Source organism: Erpetoichthys calabaricus, chromosome 3, assembly GCF_900747795.2.
Source record: "Erpetoichthys calabaricus chromosome 3, fErpCal1.3, whole genome shotgun sequence".
Lineage (NCBI taxonomy): Eukaryota > Metazoa > Chordata > Cladistia > Polypteriformes > Polypteridae > Erpetoichthys > Erpetoichthys calabaricus.
The window spans coordinates 36,778,725-36,802,787 of record NC_041396.2 but is presented as its reverse complement, the minus strand read 5'-3'; the positions used below and the strand labels follow the sequence as shown (position 1 = coordinate 36,802,787).

General features: G+C 40.7%; 1 protein-coding gene across 1 annotated transcript; it reads right to left on the bottom strand.

The window, feature by feature from the left end:
* Positions 1–2,562: 2,562 nt before the first annotated feature.
* LOC114649237 (olfactory receptor class A-like protein 1) lies at positions 2,563–9,186 on the bottom strand. Its single transcript, XM_051924834.1, has 2 exons — positions 9,162–9,186; positions 2,563–3,562 (listed from the first exon to the last, which is right to left on the bottom strand). The coding sequence occupies exon 2, from the start codon at positions 3,539–3,541 to the stop codon at positions 2,585–2,587; it is 957 nt and encodes a 318-aa protein (XP_051780794.1). The 5' UTR covers positions 3,542–3,562; positions 9,162–9,186; the 3' UTR covers positions 2,563–2,584.
* Between the last annotated feature and the right edge of the window lie 14,877 nt (positions 9,187–24,063).

The window sequence follows — 24,063 nt, the reverse complement described above, 5'->3', positions numbered from 1 at the left end:
CTGCCACAAAAACAATGTGGCTACATCTCTTTCAGTGGCCTCATCAGACAGTATTTGAATGTGGAGCTTCTTCACCAGGGTCACTTAGGTAAGAAGTGCTGCCTTCTTCTGGATGGTCACCCTTTTATGGCCCAGGTACCAGAAGGGGCACAGTCAGTTTCCCTCACTGTAAATACTGTATAGTTGTATTGTCTACTTTATTTTTGCAGACTCGGTTTCTTTCCAAACAAAATACATGTTCTTATTGATCAAAGTCATTCTTGCATGCCTGAATATTTATTTTATAGCCTCTTTCATTCTAAGCACTTGGAATCAGAAGTACAAAATAAAAGGAATGGACTGGATTGATTTGAATCACTATTAAATTTATGTTCTTTGTTTCATATTCATTTAAAACCCTTGAGAAAAATAGCAGAATATATTACTTAAATGGCAACTGCTGCAGCATTTGGTAATATATTAAACCTTATTTTACATACAGTCAGGTCCATAAGTATTTGGACAGTGACACAATTTTCATAATTTTGGCTCTGTATGCTACCACAATGGATTTGAAATAAAGCAATCATTATGTGAATGAAGTGTAGACTTTCAGCTTTAATTTAAGGGGTTTACCAAAAATATCATATGAGCCGTTTAGGAATGACATCCATTTCACTGCATATCCCCCCATTTCCAGGGGCTCAAAAGTATTTGGACATTTGACTGGCAAGCTGTTCCTTAGCCAGGTGGGAGCAGAACCCTGATTATTTCATTAACTGTTAAGCAGGTAAAAGGTCTGTAGTTGATTCCATGTGTGGATTTTGCATTTGGAAGCTGTCACTGTGACCTCTCAATATGATGTCCTAAGAGCTGTCCATGCAAGTAAAAACAGTCCATCATTAAGCTGAGACCCTTTAGAGAAATGGCAGAAACACCAGGTGTGGTCAAATCAACCATTTGGTGCATCCTTAAAAAGAAGGAACACACTAGTGAGCACAGCAACACTAGAAGGTCTGGACAACCACAAAAGACAACTGAGATAACTACAAAATTCTTTTCTTGGTGAAATATAACCCCTTTAACAACATTTGGCCAAACCAAGAACAATCCCCAGAAGGTACACCTATCACTGCCAAATTCTACAATCAAGAGAAGACTTCATGAAAGTAAAGACAGATGGTTTACCACAAAGTGTAAACCACTGGTGAGCCTCAAGCATAGGAAGGACAGATTAGGCTTTGTCAGAAAATATTTTTAAAAGGCCTGTCCAGTTCTGGAACAATTTTCTTTGGACAAAGGAAACTAACATCAATGTATACCAGAATGATGGAAAGGGAAGAGTATGAAGAAGAGAAGAAACAGTTCAGGATCTGATGAATACCACATCATCTGTGAAACATGGTGGAGAAAGTGTTCTGGCATGGGCATGTGTGAGTGCCAATGGAAGTCGGTCACTGGTGTTTATTGATAATACAACTGCTGGCAGAAGTAACAGGATGAATTCTGACGTGTACAGGGTGCTGTACTGTCTGCTCAGATTTAACCAAATGCTGCAGAACTGATAGGATGATACTTCACAGCAGAGATGGAAAGCAAATCAAGTGCTCTTCAATCAAAGTAGTGGAATATTCTTAATGGCCAAGTCATCAACTGACCTCATCCCAACTGGACATGCAGTTCACTTGCTGAAGACAAAACTGATGGCAGAAAGAAACAAACAACTGTGGTAAAGGCCTGGCAAAGCATCACTAGGGTGGAAACCCAACACTTGGAGATGGCCGTGGGTTCAAACTTCAGGCAGTCACTGACTGTTAAGGATTTTCAACCAAATACTAAAAATGATCATTATATTTGTGATTATGTTAGTTTGTCCAAATACTTTTGAGCCCCTGAAAAAAGGGGGTCCATATATAAAACTGTCTGTTTTTTTCTAAACAGCTCATACAATATTTTTGTTAAACCCCTTGAATTAAACCTGAAAGTCTACACTTCAATCACCTCTTGATTACTTTGGTTCAAATTCAATGTGGTGGCATACAGAGCCAAAATTATGAAAATTGTGTAACTCTCCAAATATTTTTGGACCTGACTGCGTGCCTTTCACAAAAAGACTGTAATAAAAATGCAGAATAAAATAAATTATTGCTACAAACTCCTTTTTCTCTCCTCTTAACAGATCATTCACCTCAGTTCAATTGCTTCATTTTATATAGTGCCCCTCACACATGCCTCTGAAAAACCTAAAAACACATAAAACAAATGACTCGCTGTTAAAATGTATATTTATTGTGATTTTATTTTTTACATATTTCCTTTGCACCTTGAACTGGGAAGCACTTTTCCCAAAGGTGTTGTGCCACTGGACACAATGAGAGGGAGCAGTGTTCATTTATTACTTTTTATTAATAAATATATTAATACATTTTATTTTTGTAGCCCCTTTTCCATGACTCAACCTCTGCTGCAGCACAACTGATATCTTTTATTTTTAATTTTTTACACTTTTGCTGGAAAGTTATTCTCATTTATATTTAATTGCCAAAGCTTTTGATTGTGTGTCTGAATGTCCACCTTTGCAGTAGAACTCTTTCCAAGCTGATGTTCATGTGTTTGACATGGAGGCTTCCTTTAACTGGCTGTCTTGTGCAGCTCTGATGGGTCTCAGTTTGGATTTGACTTTAGGGTTGGTGAGGAGGATAACAATTGGGCACACTGACGTATACAGGGTGGCAAAGAAGATACGGATATCAGACAACAGGACCGCCACCCTAACCGTTGACAGAGAATAGAGCCAAATAGCATTGTCAACTCCAAAGAAGATGACATAGAGTATAACCAAAGTGACCACAACCTGGGAGGCCCGGGTTTCTGCTCTGGCTCCTGAATGGCCGCGGTCTGAGCTCCGAATGTGCTTAACCTTCTGGCTGTGGCGATATAGGAGTATCAGGATGTAGGCGCTCATGACTGCCATCAGCACTATAAATATGAAATCTCGCAGGAAGTTGGTGAAGCCTTGTCCGATGAAGGTTGGGTAGTCAGGGTACGGCGTGAAGCAGAACTCCAAGTTGAAGGTGTAAGGAGGAATTGTGTTATTGATGAGGTAAGCCACTGTGAAGATTATTGGGTTCACACTGGTCACCCCACAAAACAGGTAGAGAAGGAAAAGCAACAATAACAGGTACTGGGGCAATTTGAGTTTGAGTAGAGCCAACTTGGATGTGGCGGGAGCAATGACAACTGCTTGGTATGTGCTCAGCAGACATGTCAGGCTTATGGAGAGACCTCGGAAAACACGGAACCAGAAGATTACAATTTTGCAGCCAATGTCATCAAAGAGGTTCTTGTTACCGAAGGCTGAGAGTGTCTGTGGGATACTCCGAGAAAATGCTACCATCAGATTAGCCCAAACAAGGTGGCACAGGATAACGTCAGCAGGCATCAGCTTCCCATCTGCCAGTTGGGTGTGCAGGAAGGCACAGAAAATAATCAAGTTGCTTGGGATACTGACCAGCGTGAGGACAACAAAGCCGGTGGCTTTCATGATCGCTCTGGTGTCCATTGTTACTTCAGAGGAGAGGATCTAATGAGAAGGTCAGGCAAAGGAGAAATCGACAGATTAAATAAAGAAAAAAGAAACATTGACTTAAACAGCAAGAGTGTGAGATTTCTTTTTATCCTACTTTGTGCGTATTTAAAATTTTTAACTTCATTTTCATGTCAGAGGCTATGGAGCAAGTGTGGCATAAATGCAGCATTGCTTTTTACTGCAGTTTTCTCAAAATTTACTGCCGTTTTCTCAAAGCTTCATAATGTAAAGTAGCGTAACACAGCAGAATAGAACAAAATATAACATGAAAAAAAGGCAACATGACATAAAAGAACATAATGTAACATAACGAAACAGAATGTAATGTAATGTAACATAACATAACTAAACATAACATAACAAGACATAACATGGCAGAAGAGAACAGATCATAACAGAAGGTTAATTAACTTAAAGGTTAATATAACATAGCAGAACAGAACAGAAAGAAACAGAACATAACTAAATATAATGGAAGAGAACGTAATGTGATGTAACTGAACAGAGCAGAACATAGTGTAACATATCATAAGATATGGCAACAGAAGAGAACAAAACATAACAGCACAAAATAAAAAATCACGTAATAGAACATAGCAGAAAGTAACGTAATATAGCAGAACATAACAGAATATAGCACAACATAACTGAATATAACAACAGATAATAGTATAGGAGAACATAACCTAACATTAAACAAGGAAGGGTCATGTAACATATCATAACAGAACATAAAAGATCAAAGCATAATACAACATGACAGAACAGAGCATAACGTAATGGAATGTAACAGAACAAAACAAAAGAGAACAAAACATCACATAATGTAACCTAACATAATATAGCAGCACAGACCTGAAAATCACGTAACAGAACCTAACATAACATAAGATACCAGAACAGAAAAGAATATAACAACATAACAGAACATTAGGTAATGGAACAAAACCTGACAGTAAATTTAAGCAGCATAAAGAAGGACACGGAATCCCAACAAACAGGACATCTCAGCAGTTGTGTGAGGACGAGCAGCAGTCAATCCAGAGGCAGCATCCTCACTGCCTCCAGATTTAGGGGCAAAATATTTGAAGTGATGACTTGTAGGTAATCTTTGATGCCTGGGCCATGTGGATGCTAGTGTGCTAATTGTATTGACTATTACTGTATGTATTATGGTTTGGGAATTGCTCAGTCCAGGATCACAAAGCTCTGTAGAGAGTGCTGCGTTCAGCAGAAGCGCATCTTAAGGTCAGCACTGTCCTCTCTGCAGGACATCTACACCAAGCGCTGCAGGACCAGGTCAATTAAAATAATTCTGGACTCTACCCACCCCAGTAATAGACTGTTCAACCCGCTCAACTCAGGCAAGCAGCTGAGTTGACTCAAGAGGAGCTTTTACCCTCGTGCCATCAGGACCCTGATGTGCCAACAAACATTCAAAGTCAAAACTCATAGCACACTCACTTTCACTTACTGCACAGTCACTTTATACTTTCTACTCTTTCAGAATTCTGATTTTAACTTAATCTCGACCTAGTTTAACTTAACTTAGCTAATTTTATCTAATATAGTTAATGTTATTATCTTCTTAATTTTATTATTTTCTTCTATTGTGTGTTTTCTTTCGTTGAGTAGGCTAGCTCTTTCATTTCACTACACGTTGTACCTGTATAACTGTGTGATTCATGAATAAAACTCTTCAATCTTAAATGCACTGATACAGCACATTGCCGCACCCACTACACGACAAACCATCTCAGGATCCCAAATTAGGACCCCAGCACAGCCATACAATGGGTGACACCTCAGCACCGCACTTGTTCAAATGGAGAATTAAAAATGAACAAAAACATACTGCAACAGTTTATAAAGATAAAAAGTAAACAAGTAAATCATCCATCCATCCATCCATCCATTATCCAACCCGCTATATCCTAACTACAGGGTCACGGGGGTTTGCCAGAGCCAATACCAGCCAACACAGGGCACAAGGCAGGAAACAAACCCCGGGCAGGGCGCCAGCCCATCGCAGACAAGTAAATCATTAAAGAATTAAACAAGTAAAACAAATAAAAGTTGAACAAATATAAAAGATAAAAACCCATACTCATGTGGTAAAAAAAGCAAAGTAATAAAAAGTAAAAACAATAGTATTAAAAGTCAATAAAAATCACACAACGAAAACAAAGTTAAACAGTAACAAAATTAAAAAATAAAAAATAACTAAAAATTAAAATAAAAAAACACATATACTGATCCCCCCCAAATTAAAATAGTACAAATTTAAAAAAAAAAATTGTCTCAGAACAGGGAGACTAGAATTCATGTCCCATGTCCTCCCTTCGTGGAGTTTACATATTCTCCCCGTGTCTGCCCGGTGTTTCCTCCAGGTGTTCCGGTCTGCTCCCACAGTCCAAAGACATGCAGGTTAGGCTGATGGGTGATGCTAAAGTGGTCCCTGATGTGTGTGTGCGTGTGCGTGTGCATTAAGAAGATGGATGGATGGATGGATGGATGGATGGATGGATGGATGGATGGATGGATGGATGGATGGATGAAAAAATTGTAAGGTTATAACAAAATCACAAAAATACAGTCAAAAAAATTAAAGTTAATATGTTGATCCTTCAAAGATAGTAACAAAATACACAAACAAACAAACAAAGCAAGAGTATAAAGGATGTGCAAAGTAACTCCTGACCCAATGAGAGTATATGGTAAGTTTCATCCTTTGTTATCCTGAACTGGATTAGTTTGTGAATAGCTGAATGGATGGATGGACAGACAGACTGGTCCATGGAAATGTGATGGACAGATGGCTGTGCCTGTGTGGTGTTGAACCAAAGCACAAAAATCAAATGCTCATTCTCACTGGGGGAAAAGAAAGAGCCATCCAGGAGACAACACAAGTGCTGTCAAGAAAAATAGATCCCCTCCTGATTGGGTTGAATGCAGACATTTCAGAGGCTGATGGCACCACAGCAACTATTAGAGAGGGCCAGGTTTGGGGTCCTCTTACTTGGATGCCCAATAAGCTGTGGAAGTGAGAGCTAATGGAGTCCTGTCATGTGTAGCACACTCTTTTAGCAGCACACTCTTTTCCAGTGGTGCCTGATTAAGATTTTTCTATTTGTTTTTTACATCATTAGAACAGTATTTAGACTAATGATTAACACAACAATTCATGTGACATTGAATTGGCAGCAAAACATAGAATTTCACTTTGCAACAAATTTTGCAAAACAAATTGTTCTGTTTTACCATAAGTGAAAACCCCAACATTAGCACAAATATTTTCATCCCATCAGCAACCTTCTTCTCCATGTGCGAAAGGATGGTATAAATTATTATGGCACGCTACATGGAAACAGAGGGGCGCTTGAAGCAAATATCTTCAAGCCTTTCGCCACTGCTAAAATCCACTGGCCTGGGCATACGGCCCCAAGTGATTTTAGCAGCCATACCATCAGCACTTCAGAGCAGGTCATTCTCCTGAAGCTAAGCATATTTGTGCCTGGCCAGTACTTGGATGGGAGACCATCTAGGAAAAAGCTTGGGTTGAAGCTGAAAGAGACCAGCAGGGGGTGCTTGGTCTGTGTGTGGATCCCAACACCGCAGTGCAGCGACAGGGGGACACTGTGCTGTAAATATGAAGCAATCCTTCAGATGAGATGTAAAACTGGGGTCCTGACTCTCTGTGGTCATTAAAGATCCCTGGACATCTTTGAATAGAGTAAGATGTTTCCAGATGTCCTGGCTAAAGTTCCCATCACTGTCTCACCCATTCTGGCCCTCTAATAATTCCCTGTCTCCAATTGGCTCTCTCTCTCACACCTTCACCATCTAATAACTAATATGAGGTGAGTGTACTGGTAAGGTATTGGCTGCCATTGCATTGAAGGTTGTCATCTTATCTTACCTGCATTTCAGAACAGATACTCCACTGGATGCAAAGATATTCAGGTCCGACCAGTACTTGGATGGGAGACCAAGCAAAAAAAACTTGGGTTGCAGTTGGAAGACATGTTGGTGAGGCCAGCGGGGGGCCCCTACCCTGTAGTCTGAATGTAGATCACAATGCCCCAGTGTGGTAACGGGGACACAATGCTGTAAAAATAGCGCCGTCCTTTGTATGAGACATAAAACTGGGGTCCTGACTCTCTGTGGTCATTAAAGATCCCTGGGCATCCTCTGTAAAGAGTAGGGTGCATCCTGATGTCCAGGTTAAATTGCCCACCATTGCCTAGTCATTTTGGCCCCCTAATCATTTCCCTGTCTCTAATTATCTGTCTTTCCCACCCCTTCACTACCTATCAGTTAATGTGTGGTGAGCGCACTGCCACCCAAACATGGTTGCCGTCCCATCATCCAGGTGGGTGCTACACATTGGAGATGGTTGAAGTGACTTTCCTTTGTCTATAAAAAGTGCTTTAAGTAGTGAGAAGAGCACTACAGTATATACATGTAATTAATTGAATATTGAATTAATCAACTTCCAGTGTTGCCCATAATATTAATTAGCTCTTCCCCTAAATATGTGGTGTGAGTTAAAACTGCCAGCGTAAATGTGCAGACAGGTAGTGTCATGATGTGGCATGGATCTAAACAGGAGGAGCCGTGGAACCGTGGGCAGCTGAGGAATAAACAACCCTTAGGGGGGAAAACTTCATCATTTCCAAACCAAAACAATTTCAATAGCCCATGAAGTATCATTTCAGTGAGTTTTTCATGTCACCATTGAGAAATCACATGCAAAGCAAATTTTATAGGCGCTCTAGTAAAACTGTATGTTGTATCACTCCTCACTAGATTAGAGCCGCTGCCAAGGAGTCTTCTCCCAAATATGGTTCATGTGAAGTGTCTGAATGTTCTCCTCATGGGTTTCCTGTGAGCGCTTTGGTTTGCTTTCACATACTACAGATGTGCTGGTTGACCGATGTCTCTACATTGCCACACTGTGAACGTGCCCTACAATAGACTAGCATCCTGTCCAAGATTGTCTCGTGCCTTGTTCCACCGGTGTTGCCAGGGTAGACTGCTTCATTCTATTTTCCTGTAAATCACTAAGCAGATTTGGATTCTAGGAAACGTGATGTTTGTTCCCTAATGTCTGGTTCTCAACCAGGATAGGTTCCTATCTTGTTCCTAATGCTGCTCACATTGCTGTCTATTAGAAAAAGTGGGCTTCATAAATGCAAAGACAAACTTCCAACAAATGGAAAACAATCCCCAGATACTTATTTACGTCTTGTTATTTTTACCAGAGATATATTTTAAATATGAATTTGATTTGTGACCCTGGATTCAGAAAAGATGTGGGCTGCACATGAACCTCTTAACAAAGAGCCAATATAAAAAAGTATTATGTAATCATGCACTCTTTGTAACAATACATTTTAAAGTGTAGTTAAAGTTGCATTATCAGGAGAGCTCTGCCTTACTGATTAGATGGGTCGGTATGACATTCATGAATGTGGCTGCTCCTTTTTTTGTCCCGTTAATGCATCTCCTTCCATGGACCATATAGGAGAGAAATCACAGCCAACAGTACTGGTAACCCTTGACAAAATGGCAAGAAAGTTAAACGCCTTACCTCTGGTGACGGACAAATGAGCAGACTTCTGTCTTCAGGGCAATATGTTCTCATCAATCCATGTGATTTATAGTTGCTGTGGAAGAACTGCACCCAAGAGGGCTTGAGCAGGCTGCCATTAGTGTATACTCTGGGGTACCTCTTACAAAAGATTGCTGCAGAATAATGATCTGTGAGTTGGTGTGAGAAGTGGCAAAAGGATCTGAAAAGGAGCGACCTCGAGGGTGACAGCCACAGGCATGTATCATCTCAACACAGCGGTGGTAACGGATGCCAGCTTTAGGGACAGGCCAACATGAACAATGTCAAGAGCACCCTTCTCTAAAAGCACCAAGCGTCCAATCAAACTGCTCTTGCTGTCATGTAGTTTTCAGTCTGTAGGTATCCTACGTCAATCGAGCAATCAAAACGTGCATCAACTAATGAGTCGATCGAGTAATCAATCATTTAGATAGTCAATAAGTCAATCTTATTTATATAGTGCCAAGGTGCTTTACAGAGTGCCCAATAATGTAATGCAGTATCAAATAATAAAACATGCAGTAAAATGAAAAACACAACACATCAAATACAAAAAATGGGGGCAGCAGACCTGTGGCAGGGTGTCTACCAAATTTTAAAGACCAAGTATCAAAAATCATTGTTTAATAAGATCAGCACTGGATTGGAAATTAAGGAAATGGATGGACAACTGGGTGCGCTGCAGACAAAGAGACAACATACTGTACTCTCCTTGCTTGCTTCATAGATGACAGCCCACATTGGCCTCCTACAGGGTTGTCTGTTGAATTTATTTATTTTTATAGCATTTCCCTTGGCTTTTAAAAATAATGGAGATACAGGGGTTATACGTCAATGGATTTAAAGGATTGATCTGTGTTTTGATTTAAATGTGGTTAAATGTGGTTTTCCTCAGGGATCTATTCTGGGTCCTATTTTATTTCCTATATATCTCCATCCTATAGGTGTTATTTTTAGGAAGTTTAATGTTTCTTTTCATTATTATGCTGATGATACACAGGTCTTCCTGTGGGTAACTCTTCAATGAATCGGCTGAACAATTGTCTTGTACAGCTAAGATCTGGATGGCTGACAGTTTTCTTGATCTAAATCAAAATAAAATGAAAGTGCTGATAGCTGGTCCTCCTGCCAAAGCTCAAATTAGTTTTGAACTCCTTGGCTCTTTCGCAGACTTTTGCAAACCTCAGGTTCGGAATCTTGGTGTCATTTTTCATAGTAACCTCTCTGTTGAGAAACTGATTAATTATGTGGGCAAGAGTTGCTCTTTTCAATTTCAATCTTCATCTTTTAGCCAAGGTGAAGCTTTTTAATCACCCATGGATCTTAAGAAATTTGCTCCTGCTTTAATCTTTTCTCAGCTTGATTACTGCAGCTTGTATTCTGGGATCAGCAAATCCTTGACACACAAAACAGGTTGGAGTTAGTCCAGAATGATGCTGCTGCTGCTGCCCATTTTTGGTTGGGGAAAGTTTAATTCTGTATCTCCAATTTTTAACTTCTTTACACTGGCTGCCTGTTAGGTTCAGAATTAATTTTAAAATTTTGTTGCTGGTTTTTAACACTAGAATTACCAGAGCCTACGAAAAAACACGTAAATCCGGCCCACCTTAAATCACTTCGCACCTCTCCGTCAGCCTCTTTTGTCTTGTAAATGTGTCGATAAGCCCAAGCAGCAAGCAGTCTGCTATACTATCCCCCCACCGCCTCAGAACGGGCAAGAAGTTCTCCCTTGATTGATTATCTGGGAGTGAGCTACCCAGACTTGTAAGGGGAAATAATTTGATGTGTGTTTTGTGTCTACAACAATCTATGTAAACACATTGTTAAAGCAGAAACGTGTTTCATGTTTTAGTAATAAATGACAAAATGTAGACATGAACTGTATAATGTGTGAAGGCTGAGGGCCAAATATCAAATAAACACATTCACAAAAGGTGCAAGTACAATATGACAGCTTCCATGGTGCAGCGGTTAAAACTGCCGACTTATAATTCAGAGGTCGTGAGTTTGAAACCCGCTGTCCCACAAATTTACCATTTTGAGTGGTGAGCTACTCTTATTGTTAATATTATAACATAAAAACATACATTTGATTTGTGTCTGTAACAGCCGGTGTAAATTTATAGTACTTTTTAAAGTTAGTGTTTATTTTTTTCACTTTTATTCTCTCAGTCACGATCATGATACATACTACCATCCCCTCAGGGATCTGACACTGTTAGTTTTTATTTGAAACTGGGAATAACTGTAGATGTGAGTGGTGTTTTGAGGTAATGGAATTGGAAATTCTCTGATCTGGAGGGATAAAAGCTGACACACAAACTCTGGTGAATCTGCCTTCTTCGTATCTCACCGTCACTTGATTTTTTTTTTTATTCAGTTTTATTGAGTGTTCCTGCTCACGCTGAATTAGTATGCGCCTTATGGTCCATGATGTCAAAGCCGCACTGACAAAAAAATACAGAGACATAGGTATATATGATATTTGGAATTATTCATTTTATGACCAGTGTAGTACATTTAGGAAAACATTGTTACATGGATGCAACATTATTCATATTATTCATATTCATTCGACATAACATCTTGCGGTTGTAATCAGTGTCTGCGTGTTTTTTTTTTTTTTCTCCTCTTGAAAGTCTCCACATGTTGCTGTATGGCGGTGTTTCTTTTGTACTCTAGGACATGCAGAGGAAAGAATAGTATAGAGAGGTCAGTTCCGCACTATATGCAGTCATCTGCTAAAACTGAGACCAGGCATTTTCTCTCCTGGCTTTGAAATTATGGAACATGTTACCTTTAAATATTAGGATGGCTCCATCATGATTGATTTTTAAATATCATCTCAAAGCTCATTTTTACTGTATTCACCTTGAGAGTTGATTGTCCTACCCATTTTAATGTTTGTATTTGTTTCTGTCATTATTTTTATATCTATTGGTTATTGTCCTTGTACTGCACTTTGGCCTCAACTCTGTTGTTTTAAAGTGCTTTATAAATAAATGATTGATTGATTGATTGATTGATTGATTGATTGATTGATATTTAAAGGCAGGTGGTGGCTCTGAGGCTAGGGATCTGCACTGGCAATCGGAAGGTTACTGGTTCGAATCCTGTAAATGCCAATAGGGACCCTACTCTGCTGGGCCCTTAACCTGCAATTGCTGCACACTTTGAGTAGTGAGAAAAGCGCTATATAATTGCAAAGAATTATTATTATTATGGGTGGTGCAGTGGGTAGCGCTGCTGCCTCACAGTTGGGAGACCTGGTTTCACTTCCCGTGTCCTCCCTGCATGGAGTTTGCATGTTCTCCCTGTGTCTGCGTGGGTTTCCTCCGGGCGCTCCGGTTTCCTCCCACGGTCCAAAGACATGCAGGTTAGGTGGATTGGCAATTCTAAATTGTCCCTAGTGTGTGCTTGGTGTGTGGGTGGGTGTGTTTGTGTGTGTCCTGCAGTGGGTTGGCACCCTGCCCGGGATTGGTTCCTGCCTTGTGCCCTGTGTTGGCTGGGATTGGCTCCAGCAGACCCTGAGTTCAGATTCAGCGGGTTGGAAAATGGATGGATGGATGGATTATAATTATTAAATATTCAAACATAACAAGAAAAAACAAGGTAGTAACAAAAAGGAGTAAAAATGAGCTCTGCCTTTAAGGCAAATAAATTCAAATTAGAATCCAAAGACAGTACTTCAATATGAATGCAGAGGTCAAAAGCAGAAAATCCTTACAAGAACAAAAGCAAAGCGAGAGTCGAAACAAAGCACAGTGTTAAGTAAGCCAAAGCTGATGAACACTTTAAAGCTTCAGCTTAGGTACTGCTGGGGACATCAGATTCCAACTGGCTCCATTATAAAATACAAGGGCAGGTTGGGTATGATTTTTCTTTTAATTTTCACTTCACTTTAGAGTGCAGTTTTATGTGTCAAATGAATATATATCATGATTGTGAAGGAATAACATTGATCTGTAAAATACCAAACACAGAATTCAAGAAGGGAGGTCAATACAATCAGTCTTTGCTTTATACAAGTCTTTCAAAAATAATCATTCTGTAATAATGCTTCAAAAGCAGCCTGATGTTGACAAAAGAAGAGAGGCTTGAATTTCAGTGCTTCATACTGCGAGATAAGAAGTGAAGATTTAGCACAGGCGGGACCTGCTGAGCTGCAGATGAGATAAGAACAACTGAGGAAATCAAATTTACAAACACCACGTGAACACATGTAGATGGAGGGGATTTGCAGTGTCACATGCTGAAGGACATTTTCTTTCCTTTCCTTCTTCATCGCCGAATGATGGAGTGACTGGTATGTTTTTTTTAAATCACTTGATCTTGGATAAGACATGAATGAAAAGAACACACAAAGTGTTACTTTGTGCCAGTTTCTAAAAGTGAACTCAAAGTCACATTCTGCTGGCCAGAAGCAGACCCTTCACATTGGCACCACTCAGTCTGGTTTTGACTTTTGGGCTGGTGATAATGACCACTAGAGGGCACACCGAGGTGAAAAGGGAAGAGAAGAAGATGTCGTATAGGTGGGGTGCCACCCTCACTTTCAAAATTGAATATAACCAGATAGTGTTATCAACCCCTAAAAAGATAACATAGAGACTTACTAAAGTGACCACAGTTTGGGATCCTGTAGTCTCAGCTCTGCCTCTTGAATGGTTCTGATCTGAACTTTTTTACTGTACATATACAGAACTACTAAGATGTAGCCAGTTATGATTGCCATTAGCACAATGAAGAAAAATTCTTTGAGGAAATTTGACAAGCCTATGCCCATGAAGGCATCATAAAATGGGTATCTGACAAAACAAAAATCTAAATTAGGGAGGAAACATATTATTGATCAGTTTCACAAGGGCATACATGATTGGGTGAACTCCAATGGTAAAGCAAAAAATGTAAAGAAACGTGATGATGGGCACAAGGCACCTAGTGAATTTTTGCTTTAAGTTGGCTGGCACAATGACAGCACCTTGGTAGGCACTCAGCAGACATGTGAGGCTTATGGAGAGCACCCTGAAGATATGAAAGCACAGGACATACAGCTTGCAACCAAGATCATCCAGCAGGTCCTTGTAGCCGAAAGCTGTCACAGTCTGCGGGATGCTGTGGATGAGTGCCACCATCAGGCCGACAAAAATAAAATGGCTTAGGATGACGTCAGCTGGCTTGAGCTTTCTTTCTATTAGGCGGTTGTGCAGGAAGATGAGGTTGTGTGGGACGCTGATGATAGTCAAGATGAGGAAACCGGTGGCTTTAACTACTTCTCTGGTGTCCATGAAAGTTGCTGCTAAATGAAGACATCATATCAAGTATGGCTAAAATCACAAGGACTGAAAAGCAAAAATCAGTTTAATATTAAAAACTGGGGAGAGCCCATGTAAATCAAGACTTGCTTATATTTTCATACACTGTACAAAATGGACTTGTTTTTTAGATTATTAATCCAGCGGTATCTGCATTTATTTATCTGGCTGACACCTTTATCCAAGGCAGTTTACAACATTTATGGTACAATTGGTTACATTTCTTTTGTTTGTCCAATTGGAGCACAGGCAGGTCAAGTGACTTGCTCAGGGACACACAGTGTCAGTGGTGGGATCTGAACCCACAAACTCAGGCACTGAAGTCCAAAGCCTTAACCAGCACACCACACTGCCTGATAGCAAAAGTCGCACTAAAGCAAATGCAATTAAAACTCTGCAGTTTGACACAGGGGACTAGACAGTCCCATCACAGTGTGATCCTGACAAAATAATAAGAAGAACATCAGAGGTTTAACAAACAAGGGCAGACCATTCAGTCCACTGGGCTCAGCAGTGCATTCAAATGGGAGCTGAATGAGCACACGTAAAGATGTCTGCTCCCATAAACAGACTTTATTGTGCACCAGCAGGCCTTCATCATTATTACACATTTACAGTGCCTATAAAAAATATTCATCCTCTTGGACACTTCTGATTTCTATTGCCATGCAACATTGAGTCACACTGTCAAAGTGCAAGGTTTAAATTGATTGCAAATATAAAACACAAAATAATAGATTGCAAAAGTATTAATATGACGCCCCTAAATCATCAGTGGTGCGGCCAACTTAATTTAGAAGCCACAAAATTAACTTAATGGAGAGCACCTGTCTTGGGCTTCAGTTGATTGTTTCATAAATGCCCCTGCTATATGTGGAAAGGCCAACTTGTGGTGAGTTAGGATGGTGGGCTAACCTACACAATAAAGGTACAAAAACACTCCAAGCAAGGTAAATAAAAAAGCACAAAGCAGGGGATGGAGACAAGAAAATATCTGTATCAATGAATATCCAGTTAAATCATTCATTAAGAATTGGAAAGAGTATGGCAAGCTGTAAATCTGCCCAGTGCAGGCCGTCCACAAAAACTGAGTGATCAGGCATGAAAAAGACAAGTGAGGGAGGCCACCAAGAGACCTCTGAGATCTCTGATGGAGTTACAATCTATGACTGGAGAGACTGTACAGACAGTAACTGTTGCCAAGGTGCATCACAAGTTCCAACTTTTTGGAAGACCCTGAAGTCAGCTGGAGGAAGGTTCAATCTTCTGATGAGACCAAAATTGATCTTTTTGACCACCAGACTAAATGTCATGCTTGACGTAAGCCAAACTCTGCACATTATCAAAAACAAACCATTCCCATTGTGAAGCATGGTGGTGGAGTTAGGCTGTGGGGATGCTTATCTGCAGCTGGCCTTGGAAGACTTGTGAGAGTTAAATGTGAGGAAAATCAGATGAAATTGGCAAGAAACCTGCACCTTAGAAGAAAATGTGTTTTCCAGCAGGACAACAATCCCCTGAATAAAAGAAAAGCTGCACAGGAATGGCTTCCAAATAACAATGTTAATGTCCTGGAGTGGCTGAGTTGGGGTCCAGATCTTAGAAATTGTATATGGACTTACGATCTCCAGGCAACCTGACAAAGCTTAAGTAGTTCTGTAAAGAAGAAGAATTGAGAAACATGGCAGAGAGTGGCCTGAGCACATAGACTCAAGGCTGTCATGGATGCCAAAGGTGCATCTACTAAAGAAAGACTTGCCATGGGTGACAATAAAGCCACTTGACTTGACTTGACTTGGATACGTATTGATCAAATATTGACCACTTTGCAGAGATCTACTTTCACTTTGACATTAACGAGTCTCTTTCTGTTGTGTCAAAAAAAGCCAAATTACAGCCATTGTGATTCAGTGTTTCATAATAATAATATACGAAAACTTCCAAGGAGAATGAATATTTTTTGCAAGCAGTGTATATCATGATAACGTTCCACTTACTAAATGTTCTAACCCAGATATCAAAGTGCCACACCCAGAACCAAAACTACCAAACAAGTGCATTAATTAAATGAAATTCAAGAACTGTATCAGGTTATCCATGTCCTCATTATCAATACATGTCTTGTTCATCTCGGGACCATAGGTTTAGGAGTCTTTCCTAGCAGTACTGGGCAACAGGACAGGAGCCATTCCAGAACAAGATACCAGTTTTCAATTTATAGACAAGGCCAAGTGAAATGCAGGGTGTGGTGGCTCACCCATCTACCCGCCTTTCAAATTCTCCCCCATTTTTCACATCTGCAGGTGAATCTTTTCACTTTCCTGCCTTCCAATTTAAGATTATATTTTATGGGAGTAGTTCTAGCAGTAGTATTGTCACACGTACAGAGTACGGGGAAATTCTCGTCTGCATGTCCATCCATGCTACGTTTCGTTGCCATCCTTAACCATCTCTGGTGTTGTCATCTCCATCTCTTAGCACCTGATTGACTTCCAAATGCTGACAGCATTTAGACAGTTAAATGTAATATTTTAAACATTTTAGTGCCAAGTTGAACAGAACATAGCCTTAACTGTAAATAGCATATAAAAAGCATTATTTAAGATATTCTGGAGAGAGACAGAAGGACTAACCCAGCTAAATGTATTTTCTCTGGAGGTTATATAAGAAACAAGAAGGTTATCATTTTATGAACTGACCGTTAAACTGGCAGCCATGCTACCTGCACTCCAGAACAGATACTCCACTGGAAGCAAAGATGTCAGGTCTGAGCAGTACTTGGATGGGAGACCAACCAGAACAAACTGCTTGGGTTGCAGTTGAAAGAAGTGTTGGTGAGGAAAGCGGGGAGAACCTACCCTATGGTCTGAATGTGAATCCCAATGCCCCAGTGCGGTAACCAGGACACTATTGAACAACAGCAAAACCAAGGAGCTGGTGGTGGATTTTAGGAGACCCAGGCCCCTCCTGGACCCCGTGATCATCAGAGGTGACTGTGTACAGAGGGTGCAGACCTATAAATACCTAGGAGTGCAGCTGGATGATAGATTGGACTGGACTGCCAATACTGATGCTCTGTGCAAGAGAGGACAGAGCCGACTATACTTCCTTAGAAGGCTGGCGTCCTTCAAAATCTACAATAAGATGCTGCAGATGTTCTATCAGACGGTTGTGGCGAGTGCCCTCTTCTATGCAGTGGTGTGCTGGGGAGGCAGCATAAAGAAGAAGGACTCCTCACGACTGGACAAACTGGTGAGGAAGGCAGGCTCTATTGTAGGCATGGAGCTGGACAGTTTGACATCCGTGGCAGAGCGATGGGCACTGAGCAGGCTCCTGTCAATCAATCTGAACAGTATCATCTCCTGTCCTGCTCCACTGACAGATTGAGGAGATTGTTCCTCCCCCACACTATGCGACTGTTCAATCCCACCTGGGGGGTAAACGTTAACATTATACAAAGTTATTGTCTGTTTTTACCTGCATTGTTATCAATCTTTAATTTAATATTGTTTTTTATCAGTATGCTGCTGCTGGAGTATGTGAATTTCCCCTTGGGATTAATAAAGTATCTATCTATCTATCTATCTATCTATCTATCTATCTATCTATCTATCTATCTATCTATCTATCTGTCTGTCTGTCTGTCTGTCTGTCTGTCTGTCTGTCTGTCTGTCTGTCTGTCTGTCTGTCTGTCTATCTATCTATCTATCTATCTATCTATCTATCATATTATGTTATATTATACCCTACAATGGACTGTCGCCTTGTCTAGGGATTGTTCCTGCCCTGCACCCAGTGCTTGCTGGGATAGACTCCATCTTCTCTGTTAACCTGCCCAGAATTAATGGGTTAAGAAAATGGATGGATGAATGGATGGATTAATGTTAGATTATAACTTCTCCACCCAATCTGGAAAGATTTTGCTGTTAGTGGCATGATTTTATTGATGAATGTATTTGATTGATACATTCATGCACTTGCACAAGCAGCTCAGTCTGTAACTAAAGAGGAACCGACGATCTGACAAGATGTTCAGCGCTGTCCTTTCTTGAAATCCAGTGCAGTTTCCTCTTCCTCATTTCTTGGCTCTATTTAACATGTGGTTGTGCCCATGTGAAGTGTACAGGCTGCTCTTGTCTTTCCACATGCCATGAGAGATGTCACCTTGTATAGCCCAAGTGTGCCATGTGAAGGGCGTACTCAGTTGGTCTTATTTTTTAGCTGATCCTGTGTTGTTGAAACCAAATCATGGACTTTAATCCCATGTTTTGTTTTTTTTTTTTTTTTGCTCTCCTAGGCTGAGTTCAAGCACTTGTTATGTTTAGATAAGAACAAGTGAAGCAACATGAAATGAAATGATAAATACTGACAGCACTTTATGTCTCAGTGCAGATTTCCATCTTTAAATAAACCTTCTTCTCTCTTCTGTATTTCACAAGACGGGAACCTTTTGGATTTATTGTCTTTGCCTTAATGCATAAATAATACAGAAGGGATATGAAACAAAACTGGAACACTCGGCATTAAAACACAAAGCAATAATCAGTGCTTTTTTTATATAAATGTAAAAAACATTCCAGTCAATTACTTAATTTTCTGAAAAACAAGCTCTTCCTCTAATTCTGTATTTGTGGTGATGACACGTTTCATTTGCAGGTTATTTTCAGATCGTTCTCGCTGTGCTGGTACTGAGCGCTGACTTTTATATCCACAGGACAATCAGAGCTGATTTATTCAGTTTGCTTTTTTTTCAAAGCTGCAATTTGCTCCCTTGATTTTTGACAATCAGAAGGCTGCCCTCAGTGTCTGTTGAGCATCCCTGGCATTACTGCAAAGGTTAAAGTGTTAATTGGCATCTTGTGATCGGCTCCCTGCTGACGAGGGACGACTTTGAACAGCAGGGGAGCTCAAAGAGATTTTTGAAGGCCCAAGTGATTACATTGGAAAATGCGAAGCACTCAGGCTAGCAGCCTACGTCTGGCCTGGCATTCAGAAACTTGAGGCGGGTATTTGGGTATTTGGTCTTGGTGACTTGTGATTAAAATATATCGTTCCACTTATAGTGTGACAAACTGCATTAATATCAAAATGAATATTAATACAAATGCTTTGCGTCACATGGTTTGAATGTAGCTCCTTCACAGGCCCTTGGACCTGCCCTTGATTTCTTGCTTAGTTGGTGAACATCCATATTTTTTCATTCCAGGATTCCCAAAGCCATGCATATTAGGTTAATCCTCTATCCATCCATTTTTTCAGCAGCCTCTGTCCAAGTTTAGTGGACTGGCAGCACTGGCTGGATGGTTTGCCATTTCACCTTAAATACGAGGGGGAGTCAAGCTAAAGTTAGAAAATGGGATTTATTAGAAAATGGAGCAAACCTTCACAAAACTGATCATGTCAGGTCTCCACCCTTCTGTATGCACTTGTGCCACCTGCCTGGAAGTGCCTGGATTCCTGCAGAAAAAAAGGTTTTGTCTTGACCTCGCAACCAACCACTTGTGCACCACTTTCTTCACATCGTCTTCTGTTTTGAATCGACAAAAAAGGTGAAAATCACACGGTGCCAAATCTGGTGAATAAGGAGGATGTGGCAATACCTCAAACTTCAGTTTCTCTAGACGAGCCTTGGTGTTCCTAGCAGTGTGTGGGAGGGTAGGCGGGCATTGTCTTGCAGCAAAAGGACTCCTTGAGACAGCAGTCCCCACCGCTTGGATCGAATAGCAGGCCTCACATTGGTCTCCAGCAAGTCACAGTAACTTGCACTAGTGACTGTAGTACCCATTGGCATGTAGTGTTTGACAATAACTCGGGTGCACGAGTGGTTAGGAGAACAAGACAAAACCTTTTATTCTGCCGGAATCCAGACACCTCCAGGCAGGTGGCACAAGTGCATTGAGAAGGGTGGAGACCACATTGAAAAATGACCTAATCAGCTTTGTTATGGTACACTACATTTTCTAATAAATCCCATTTTCTAACTTTAGCTTGACTCCCCCTTGAATAAGGTCACTTGTCAATTCAATATTGATTATGTCAGAAAAACGACCAAAAGACATCGAGAAGGTTTGGGGTAGCCACCCATATAATTGTTTATGGCTGCAAAACTGATCAAAAAGCAGAGACGTGCTCATTCAACAGAGTCCAAAACAGAACTGACTTGCTGCCTTAAAATGGCGGCCTTTAAATGCAAGTAGAGGAAGCGATGTCCTCAGGACTGGAACCAGAAGTAATGTCAGTGGCTGCCCCAGAGCCGGGCCGGTTTTCCCTAGAATGGTCTGCAAAAGATTGAGAGGGAAAATTAGTGCACTTCGCCACCCCCTGGTCTGGCGTGGAATCACATGTATTTAAGCCCTTTAACTGTCTCCTAAACACACGTGTGTGACAACTGATATTTCTTTAAGGGTTTGGTTCCTGCCTTTTGCTTAATTCCACAGAAATTCAGTCCAATAAAGAGCACTGGAATCATTGGAAAATGAAAGGGTTCAGAGTTACATTAATCTGGCCAAGTATGAATGAAATGGTGTAATGGCATTGCATCCAATTTTCTATACTGCTCCTTGTAATTCTGTAATACTAGGGGGCTTCGCTCGCCAACCCCCCTGCCTACACTACACGCCAGCCACTTTGTGTCTCTGCCGGTAGCATATGTGGATTTCACTTTCACCAAACAACAAATCTTTTAATTCTCGCGGATACGCCCCTTGATTGGAAAGAAACACTGCTTTTCCCTGATGGCAGCACAAATTAGACGATCTACAAGTCTCCGACTTAAAGTTTAAATCCAAACAATATATTCGATCTCTTTTCGCTATTCTGTTATTTCACAGAGTAATAATTTCCGTTTGTTTGCGCTAATGGAATCTTTACTATCATTTTTTTGAGACTCCTGAATTTTAGAACTTTCATTATCTCTAACCTGCTCTGCATGTGTTTCACGTCAATGTTTTTGAACCTCTTTACGACGTTCTACTTTGTCATCTATTCTTTGTCTTTTATTTCCTGCCCCAGGCATGGTTAAACCTCTTGGCACAAAGTCTCATCTCGCAGGACTTGAAAGTATCTCTCTGAAAAAGTCACATCTCGTCCCAGGGTAAAAAGTCTTGTCTCATCCCAGGATTTTTTTATATAATAGAAAGATGTAAAATAGATTGCTAGATGGTTAATTAGTTGAAAAAGTTCATTGGAGGGCCCTGACATTTTTTGCAAGTACTCAGCCAGACAAACATGGCTAAGCTTCTTGCAGACCATCCCCTCTTAAAATCGTGGTCACATCATGGCAGAGAGGTTTGCAGGCCTCAATAAACCCTAAAGTCCATGTCATATTTGACAAATTTTTCTAGTGATTTTCAGTCATATTCTAATTTACATAATAGATAGATAGATAGATAGATAGATAGATAGATAGATAGATAGATAGATAGATAGATAGATAGATAGATAGATAGATAGATAGATAGATAGATAGATAGATAGATAGATAGATAGATAGATAGATAGATAGATAGATAGATAGATAGATACTTTATTAATCCCAAGGGGAAATTCACATACTCCAATAGTGTGGGGGAGGAACGATCTCCTCAGTCTGTCAGTAGAGCAGGACAGTGACAGCAGTCTGTCGCTGAAGCTGCTCCTCTGTCTGGAGATGATACTGTTTAGTGGATGCAGTGGCTTCTTCATGATTGACAGGAGCTTACTGAGTGCCCGACGCTCTGCCACGGATGTCAAACTGTCCAGCTCCTGCCTACAATACAGCCTGCCTTCCTCACCAATTTGTCCAGGCGTGAGGCGTCCCTCTTCTTTATGCTGCCTCCCCAGCACACCACTGCATAGATGAGGGCACTCGCCACAACCGTCTGATAGAACAACTGCAGCATCTTATTGCAGATGTTGAAGAGACGCTGAAGCTGAAGGTAGTTGGTGGTGCTCTCCCATGAAGATCACTCGTCTAGTCCGCCATGCACAACGACTCACACCAACTAGTCTGTGACTCGCTCTGACATTTGTCTTTAGTTGTAGTGGTGGGCTATGCTTCCATGAGAGCTGACTGTACATGAATGCTCATCTGAAAGTACAATGCATCTCATGCAGTGATGAGGAATATGTAGTGCTTGTGTTATGGACCTCACAAACAGAACAGAAGCTCATCTGTCTGATGTTTCAATGAAAGAAAAAGGGTATGGGATTGTGGTGGAACTCACTTAGGCTGTCAAGTATTCAGTGCTTGTCCATCAGGCAGAACACTACTAGGTGTTAGAAAAGGGTGAGTATGATTGTGCTGGAAAGTCCAGCGACAAAATCAGCAACATCAGTCGGCAAGTGTGACATGCCTCACGACTCCATATGGTGATGGACATCATGGTTGGACTTACCTAGCTAGGAGGCACTAATGGATAACCAGCAGGAATGGATGTTCTTTCTGGCCACAATGATTCCTGTTCCCTTTCATGGTCGGGAGGGTAACATAATAGATGGACAGGGTTTGACTGCCTCCCACGTGTCGGGGTCTCCTATTTTGAATACTTTTTGGCATGTCGCCCAGGGGTTATCTACTGTATGTAAAGTTTTGATTCTATTTTTTTTTTTTACCCCAAGAAATCCATTAGTTTAATTTATTCTTGTATAATACTTGTGGTTTTGCTTTTAATTTTTGATATAAGCCTTTTTATCTCCACCTTTTTGACAGCGTCAGGCCCATCCCAGAGTGGCAGTGTCCTCAGAGGTTGTGGCCCCATCAATCACGATGCGATGGGATTAACGGTCATCCAAGGGTATTCTTCCTCATCTGACTATATGGATTCTAAACCCCTTCAAACCTTTCAAAATATTTTCTTTGTTTTGTTTCTCTAGTTTTTGACTTTGATTTTGCCCCTCAATTTTTGGCTTTGGTTATTAATAGTTGTTCTCTTGGTTCCGATACTCCCCTCAATTTTTTGACTGGATCCTTTTTTTTCAGTTGCTCTCTGAAATCGTTTACCTGCTTCACATAACACCAGGACCATGTGTGCTCCCTGTCCACTGTGTGCCAGCATTATTTTGGTGTACAGTACCTTTCACATGGTCATCCATAGAGTCGCATGGGAGTTGTAGTTCTGGAGGGTGGCCCTGGTGGGATCCTTGAGAACCACTAGAAGGTGCTGTTGAGAGGAGACTTCCCTATCAGAAGGAAGTTCTGCCTGTCCTGGACATGCTTCCTGGGTGCAATATGCTGGCACAGAAATTGTCCTGGTTCTGCCATAAGGCAAATTATTCATTGGAGAAGGACAAAGCTCACCTGGGGAGGATTGGAGGAGGAAGAGAAAAGAGAGAAACATGGAGTGGAATGTACTAGGAGAAGATGACAACCTGAATAAATACATATATAGATTTATATTTTTAGATCCCAGGACTTGTGTTGCTGCTCCTGTATCTGGGGTTTGGGGCGGTGTGGCACCCCTTGTGGTCACTACGATGCTTGTGCATACACTTGAGCAGAGACATTTATAGAATACTGCTGACATATGTATGAAGTGGAGTGAACATTTTAAACTCAGACAATCTGAACTAATAAAGAAATAAAGAAT

Coding starts and splice junctions, on each gene's coding strand:
- LOC114649237 (XM_051924834.1), bottom strand. CDS start 3,541: ATGGACACCAGAGCGATCATGAAAGCCACCGGCTTTGTTGTCCTCACG.